Here is an 8,274-nt window from a genome sequence, read left to right on the forward strand (position 1 = left end):
GGCTGTAGGAAGGCACGCCTTTAGAGGGGGGGTGGGCTGTCTAGCAGCATGGGTGCCTGAGGCTACATCGCCCAGCAGGGGAGTTAACTCAGTCACTTCCCAGATTGGTCTCCCACATGCCAAGCCTCGATGGGACAGTAAACTAATTCCTCACAGAATGCTCTTGAGCATTAGAGACAATAGGTGTAAGGCTGTTAAAACCCAAAGCAGGCTCTCTCCCCCAAGTAGGTACAGGGATTAGAGGGAGAAAGAATTGGTATACAGACTGAAGCCAAGATTGCTCATGTTTATTAGCAAATGGAATACACATGCCGATACACAGGATCACAGGGACATTTTAGGAACCTTAGAATTGGGAATACCCCTTCCTCCCTGACTCCCTCTTCTCTGAGCTCCCTCCTTACTTCATTTGGGATCTTCAGCAAAGGGCTTCTAGCATTTTCTCACTGGAAACTTAGTGTTGCACTGGCTGGGCTCTTGCTGCTTCTCAAGTCCACATCCACCTGTCCCTGTGGGTCTTGGACCTGAGGCTGAGCCTCTCAGCTCAGTCATTCACGTCCAGACCAAATTCTGGATACAACTCTTTGCTGGTGACACCTCGGATCACGGCTGAAATGGAGAAAAATGAATGAGTGTCCAGTAGGGAGAGGTAGAAGGAAGTAAGCCAAACCCCAGGCCAGCATCACTGGCCTGACCCACACAGGACAGCACTCCTGGCATCTAGCTAGTGCTCACACTTACGCCTCACCCAGTGGCAAAGGTAAAAGCTTCTCCTTCTAGGCCTCTCCCTACTATACTAACAGCTCACACTTGAGCCTTCCACGCACCAGATACTGTGTTCAGAACTTGCGCTGTGAGCACCTGACTCCCTGAACACTCACCTCATTCCACAGAGTGAAATGAAGCTCCCCAGAATCCTTCACCACACAGAACAGCTAAAGTCCTTGCCTGAACTATAAATGGAAGCCAGGCAGTGATGTGCACCTGTAACCCCCGCTACTGGACAGGCAGAGGTGGGAGGTTCACTTAAACCCAGGAGTTGGAAGCCAGCCTGGGCAATAATGAGAAAACCCATCTTAAAAAAAAAAAAAAAAAAAAAAAAAAAAAGGTCAGAGGGAGCTGGGATTATAGCTCAGCAGTAAAGCACTTGCCTTGCACATGTGAGGCACTGGGTTTGATCCTCAGCACCACATAAAAATAAAGTATAGGTATTGTGTCCATCTTAAAAAAAAAAAAAAAAAAAAAAAGTCAGAGCTATGGTGAATGCCTATAATCGCAGTGGCTAGGGAGGCCGAGGCAGAAGGATCACAATTTCAAGGCCAGCCTCAGCAAGTGAGGCCCTGAGAAACTTAGTGAGACCCTGTCTCAAAATAAAAAATAAAAAGGGCTGGAAATGTAGCTCAGAAGTTAAACACCCCTGGGTTTAATCCCTGGTACCATTAAAAAAAAAAAAAGGCAGGCTTGGTGGCACACTCCTGTGATTCCAATGACTCTGGAGGATCCCACATTGAGGCCAGCCTGTGCAACTTAGTGAGACTCTGACTCAAAAAATAAAAAAGGACTGGGGATGGAGCTCAGTGACAGAGCATTCCTGGGTTCAATTCCCAATAACTGCAAAACAAAACAAAACAAGAATTTTAGTGAAAACTGTCTCTCAGACCTGCTGAAAACCCAACATCTTAGCATAAGGCAACAGCCCTTGCTGGTCTGTGGCCTGTGTGAGCTGCGCCTCCTGCTGCTTCAGAGACTCATCTTCCCCCCACTGGGAAGGGTTCTCCTCAGGCTCCTCCGAGCACCTTACATTGTTCTCACCTGCAACCACGGTCTCTCCTCAGCTCTGCTCTTAACACATTTTATCACTAATCTGCTGTGTTCCTTTACTTACCAACCATTCCGCCCCACCCTTACGACACTACAACTCAAGCCACAGGACCTTCAGTGTCTGTTCACCAAAGTAAGATCTGTGCAGTGCCTGGCACAGAGGAGGTGCCCCCAAATACTCGCTGACTAAATCAAAAAGGGATAGGCCACTGGCTCCAGGTCTCTGGACCCTACAACAGCAGGTCTCAAGCTGAGTTCTAAGTAGAATGCTTCCACCCACTTAGCAGCACTCTCCTCACATCCTTTCTTCTTGGGCCCCTGATCACTCGCCCTTCATCCATTTTCCTCGTTTTCTCCTGCTCTGGGATCCATTCTCCAACAAAACATAGGGGAAACGGGATTCCTCTCTGCCATGGAAGCTTGGATGCTGTCATGACTTCCTGCACTAAGTGCAGAACTCATGCAGCAACTGGGCAGCTCTGAACGATACCCAGGCTGCTGGATGCCAGGCTGTCCACCAGGCCAGGCCAGCTGATGGATCTGGAGGGTCTGTACAAGGCCATCTGCACATTTCCTTACCTCAAATCAGCCTTACTTTGGAGTCACACAGGTGTGTCTGCCTTGGTTAAAACTCTCTGGATAGCAAGATTTAGTTCAAGGAGGAACAGAATACTCTTTGAAGCCACAAAGGGTGGCTCTTGCACCTCCTGCCTCTTTGGACAGACACTTGAGCCACACAGATGGTATCTCTGTAGGCCCCGAAGAAGGGGGAACCTTAGTTCATGATCTTGCAGATGGGTTAAGTCCTGGTCTAAAGCACTTCAGAGAAGGCTCTGTGCTTGAGGAAAAATCCCTGGGACTCAGGTAAGAATAGTTGTATTACTGCTTTGCTGGGTGGCCAGAGGGGGCAAAGGCTGGTGAGGAGAGGGGCTGGGGCATTCCAAGAGCAGGGCAGCTGAGAAGAGCAGGAGGGCTGGCAAGTTTGGAGGCCCAGGAGCAAAACTCAACACTGCTAGGGGAGGGGACACCTTTGGATCCCTGGTGGCTCCTCTAGAGCCTGTTGCTCACCTAGCTTTCCCAGCAGCATCTGTCCTACATCCTTGATGTCATTATACTCGTGGAGCAGGGAGATGTGTTCCTCCATTTCATCCTCACTGTAGCCTCTAGGATGAGCAAAGAGAGAAAGGGAGAGAGCACCGTGGGAAAGTTGATAAGGATCTGAGCTAGACAGCATTGAGGCATGTATTTAGCAAATGTTCACTACTGGACTTTTAGGTGCGAGGCACTGGGAACACAGAGTGATGGTAGCATAGACGCTACCTTCTTGAAGCTTGTAGCTGGTAGAGGATCTGCTCTGCATGCCCTGTTCCCTAGGTAACCCTGGCCATAGCTGAGGGACTCACAGATGGGACACAAGATCCAGCAGAATCCATTAAGTGTGAAACGACATTCCATGGCTGGCTGCAGCAAGAGGCTTGGAGAACTTGGGGAAAAGCCAGCCTGCCTTAGGCACTGAAAGCCTTCCTCCCAGCCAGAATACAATCTGGGTGTAGGTGGAAGCTGAGGACAGAATGCAGCTTGAGAGAGACTAGATGAGTGACTCTATCCTGGACAGTTTTCAAATCTCATTTCCAAGTTTTTTCCAGCCCAACCAACATTCCTCCAGAGAGGCTGCTGAGGCCTCTGGTGAATCCAATGGAGCCATTCTTTTTCTTTCTTTGGTACTGGGATTGACTCAGGGGCACTTGGGCACTGAGCCACATCCCAGCCCTATCTTGTATTCTATTTAGAAACAAGGTCTCACTGAGTTGCTTTTTGCTGAGACTGGCTTTGAACTCAAGATCCTCCTGCCTCAGCCTCCCGAGCTGCTGGGATTATAGGCGTGCGACACCACGCCCGGCTCTTTTTTTTAATATTTTGTTTAGATGTTGGTGGGCCTTTATTTTATTCATTTATATGTGATGCTGCAAATTGAACCCAGTGCCTCAATATGCTACGTAGGTTCTCTACCACTGAGCCCTGCCCCAGCCCTGCCATTCTTTTTTTATGCCAAGCCAGTGTGACCATATCAGTTACAGAGCACTAGTTGAAGTTTCTGTTGTTGCTGTTTCTTGTGGTACTGGGGTCAAACCCAGGGCCTTGAGTATGCCAGGCAATGAGCTGTGTCCCCCCAAAAGTTATCTAAACCATGCTAAGGAGCCCCAAAAGACTTACCCAGATATTAATTGGGAGATCTCCCTTTCCAACATCTTCTTTTTCTCTTTTAGTTTCTGAATTTCATGGTGCAAGGACTCCTCACCAGTTCCTGCAGCCGGGCCAGACTTGGAAGATGGCCTCTGAGTGGCATAAAAAGTCATCAATGGGACTGACTAGTTATTTACCATTCAGAGCCTATGTGATGTCCCCCAATAGCCACCCCCCACTTTTGGTTAGTAATAGACTCCTAAGCACCCAAATAAAACATTTCCTAGTTTCCTTTGGAATTAGAGTGGCCCTATGACTAAGTTCTGCCAAATAGAACTTTTTATATATATATATATATATAAAATCTGGGGAAAGTCCTTCCAGGGAGAGGGCACCTTTCTCTGGCCTTCCTTTTTCTTGCTGCCTGAAATGTGGAGGTAAAGCTGGAGCTGAACAGAAATTGTGCACAATGAGGCAGAAGCCACATGTTGAGGATGTGGTAGGACAGATGGAGGTTTAGGTCTCTAGTGACTCTTTTTTTTTAATATTTATTTTATTTTTTAGTTCTCGGCGGACACAACATCTTTGTTTGTATGTGGTGCTGAGGATCGAACCCGGGCCGCACGCATGCCAGGCAAGCGCGCTACCGCTTGAGCCACATCCCCAGCCCTCTAGTGACTCTTAAAGCCATTGTTATCTAGAGTCTTCTTTCACTGCTGGCCAAACCTAATCCTAGCTAAATGGCCCACCCTGGCCCCCAACATGACTCCAGAGAATGCACTCCAGGTCTCCTTCTTAGGTTCTCTTCTTAAGTCTGCAAATGTCACCAGATAGCATAACCCTCCATGGGGCTACAGTTCATCGTTGTCCTTTCTGTCTCTAAAGCCACAACAGCTAGTGCCTAGTATGTGGCTAATCTTTAGGAAGTGTATGTTGGATGAACGGTCTACATGGGATACAAGAGGCAATAAAAGATTTTGTTCCTGCTCCTGGTGGTTCAGTGGCTCATAACTGGTCACTCAACAATAGTGGATATCCAGCCTGGTCCGTGTCTTCAAGGAACTTATATCCTAGGCCCAAAGAGAAAAGACCCAACAATTAGGTCAATCCTCCAGATAGGACCTAATTTAAAGCTCTACTCACATGTCACTTCACCAGAAAGGCCTTCCCTGACCACTTGCCTCATTCACCTACATCACCCCGTCCTGATGTTGTATTGCATTTCAACACCTAAAGTACATTTCATAAGTATTTTCATACACCTGTTATTATGATAAACTCCATGGGGATAGTGACTTTGTTTTGTTCCCTGATAGCACCGAGTCTATAGACGTATCTGGCACATAGCAGACACTCAATAAACATTTGTCAAATGAATGAGTGAATGATATGTTAATCATAAAAAGTGTCCCAAGGGAGTGTCTAACAGGACAGCAGTTTCAGACTGGATAATTAGGAAGGCAAATTAGGCAGCTCTAAGTGTCCACAGAAAGTCAGGGTTAGAGAGTCATGCACACTGGGGCAAGTTGGAGGCACAGGACAGAGACTTCTGAGGGAGTGTGCAGAAAAGAACAGCACAGAGAGAAGGGAGAAACTACTCAGAGCCAGGCACATACCTATAATGGGGATTGAGGTAGGAGACTGCAAGTGTCTCGGCAACTTAGGAAGATCCTGTCTCAAAATAACAATTACAGGGGCTGGAGATGTAGCTCAGTGATAGAGCACCTCTGGGTTCAACCCTTGATATGCTCCATATTATAAAAGGAGCGGCAGGAGGCAGAGGAGCCAGTCAAGAAGGCAAAGAAAAACAGAGGCAGGAGACAAAGCTGAGGGTTCACTCAGGCTGTAGGAGGAGACTGCTGCAGTTCAAACTCATCAGCTCTGCCTGTGAGACTTTGTCTCTGGCACTCAGAGACCTCAGGTCAAAAATGGGGATGATAAAGTATCTGCCTCAAAAGTTACTGGAAGGACTTAGGAGATATATTAGAGTAAGCTAATTGGGATAAAGTAAGTGCTCAATAAAGCCTTCTTACATCCCTGCATGGTAATGCAAGCCTGAAGACCCAGTGCATGGGAGATTGAGGCAGGAGGAGGTTGCTTAACCCAAGCTGGATGCCAGCATGGGCAACACAGTGAGACCCCCATGCCTAAACTTTTTTTTTTTTTTTTTTTTTAATTAAAGTCTTATTTTGTTTTGTGGTGTTGGGGATGGAATCCAGGGACTCGTGCATGCTAGACAAGTGCACTACAATGAGCTACATCTCCAGCCCCATGAATCCTTTTTTAATTAATTAATTAATTAAACCACTGAGCCACAACCCCAGGCCCCCCCCTTTTTAAAAATATTTTTTAGTTGCAGTTGAACATAATACCTTTATTTCATTTATTCGTTTTTATGTGATGCTGAGGATTGAACCCAGGGCCTCACACACGTTAGGTGAGCGCTCTATTGCTGAGCCACAATCTCAGCTCTCCCAGGCCTTTTTATATTTTATGTAGAGACAGGATCTTGCTAAATTGCTGAGGCTGGCCTTGAACTTTCAGTCCTGCCTCAGCCTCCCAAGCCACTAGGACTACAAGGCATGGGCCACAGCACCCAGCAAAGGCTTGTTTTTAAAAAGGGAAAGAATGATGGGCTGGGATTATGGCTCAAGGGTACAGTGCTCATCTAGCACGTTCCAGGTCCTGGTTTTGATCCTCAGCACACATAAAAATAAATAAATAAGATAAAGGGTTGTGTCCAACTTTTTTACTTCTAAAAAAATGTTTAAAAAAATAAATAAAAAGGGAAGGAATGAATTTAGAGAACAAGCAAGGCATGATTTGGAATCCAACGAGGGTACAGGGAGGTCAAAGACAGTCCACACTGCTTCCCTGGGAGAAAATATTATACAACCTGATGCTTTTCACAGATTGTGGTTTCCCACCCTGTCATTTGGGCTAACTGCCACTTATCCATTAGGTCTCACCTTCAGCCTCACCATTTCTGGGGAGGCTTCCTTGCACAACTAAAGTCTGGGCTCCCCCTCTTCAAACCAGGCTCATACTATCCTAGAATTTTTTAGTCTGTTTCCTCCTCATCCTGTGGCTCCTGGAGGGAAGAAATTGGTTGGCAGAGCATCCCAGGTGCCCAGTTAAGGGCAGGAGCTTCATCAAAGAACAAATACCAAGTCTTTCATGATCTAATTGAGAGGGGTGATGGAAACCCCATCATGGGTAATCAGAGTAAAGGAGGAGGATAAGTTTTTGAAAAGGAGACTAGAAGATAAAAGAGTGGACCGCACGAACATCAAGAGCTGGGGGGAAGATTAAAAGCGCGGCTGGGTGAAGGGAAACACCTTAGCAGAAGGACTGGAGTAAGGGAGGGGAAAAAGCAGCTGAGGCAGGGGGGGGAGGCCAACACAGCCCTTTGAAGACTGGAGGGCAGGAGGAAGGGAAGGGACTGCGAAGTGACCTGGGATTTTTCAGCAGAATAGATCCCGCTGGGAGAAGTCGTTGAGGAGGGCTGAGCAGCGTGGGCTGGAGAGGAGGGTGGGGCACCGACATACTCACAGGGGATCGGAAGGCCCCGCGGGAACTTCGGTTCTGTCCGGGTTCAGTCCTAGAGAGAAGGCCGAGGGAAAAGGCTTGGTGGGACCGCGAGCCGCTTGAAAAGGAACGGGGAACTGCGGATGCAGGAGGAGCAGCAGTTGGGAAGTAAGGGTGACCGGACCGGTGCAGCCGGGAGCTACACTCTCGGAATCAGGGCCGGGACCCTCGAGGAAGGAGGGGTTGTGGGAAAGAGAGTGCCAGGAGGGCTGGGTGGGGGGTGCTGAAGGGGATTTCTGGAAGTCCGGGGAGGAGCTACAAGGAATCAGGAAAGGGACTAATGCCAGTTCCTCACCCACCTCCTGAGCCCCGGGGTCCGAGGCCCCCGGGCCGGGAGGTTCTGTGGTGCAGGAGGATCCAGGGCGAGGACTGGAGAGTGACGCCTCAGGTGCTCGGGATGAAAAGAATTCGACGGCCGCAGCCAGGAACCGTCGCACGAAAAGCTGCGCGCGCACCCAGCGAGCGCAGTCCCCGCCCCTTCCCGGAGTGGGCGGGGACCGCGGCTGCGCGCGCGCGCAGCTTTCTTTGTGACTCCACCCGCCCACCGCGGCTCGCGGTGGCCTGGCCACGCCCCTCTCCCCGTCATCTTTCTTGTTAACCAATCATATTGGAGAATTTAGGCCACGCCCATCGCGGACGCCTAGAACCTCCCTGGATACGCCTCCCCTGGTTATTTCGCTT

General features: G+C 48.7%; 1 protein-coding gene across 1 annotated transcript; it reads right to left on the reverse strand.

The window, feature by feature from the left end:
* Positions 1 to 266: 266 nt before the first annotated feature.
* Positions 267 to 8,179, reverse strand: Swi5 (SWI5 homologous recombination repair protein). The gene is made up of 5 exons (XM_076844981.1): positions 7,893 to 8,179; positions 7,558 to 7,606; positions 4,036 to 4,157; positions 2,890 to 2,984; positions 267 to 609 (listed from the first exon to the last, which is right to left on the reverse strand). The coding sequence occupies exons 1-5, from the start codon at positions 8,177 to 8,179 to the stop codon at positions 545 to 547; spliced, it is 618 nt and encodes a 205-aa protein (XP_076701096.1). The 3' UTR covers positions 267 to 544.
* Between the last annotated feature and the right edge of the window lie 95 nt (positions 8,180 to 8,274).

The sequence above is a fragment of the Callospermophilus lateralis genome, chromosome 2, assembly GCF_048772815.1.
Source record: "Callospermophilus lateralis isolate mCalLat2 chromosome 2, mCalLat2.hap1, whole genome shotgun sequence".
NCBI lineage: Eukaryota > Metazoa > Chordata > Mammalia > Rodentia > Sciuridae > Callospermophilus > Callospermophilus lateralis.

What these genes read in the sequence shown, in the direction of transcription:
- Swi5 (XM_076844981.1), bottom strand. Translation starts at nt 8,179, where the DNA reads ATGACGGGGAGAGGGGCGTGGCCAGGCCACCGCGAGCCGCGGTGGGCG. An exon ending in GCGGGGCCTTCCGATCCCCT is followed by an intron (nt 4,158 to 7,557) that starts GTGAGTATGTCG and finishes TATGCCACTCAG; the next exon opens with AGGCCATCTTCCAAGTCTGG. An exon ending in GATGCTGCTGGGAAAGCTAG is followed by an intron (nt 610 to 2,889) that starts GTGAGCAACAGG and finishes TCTCCATTTCAG; the next exon opens with CCGTGATCCGAGGTGTCACC.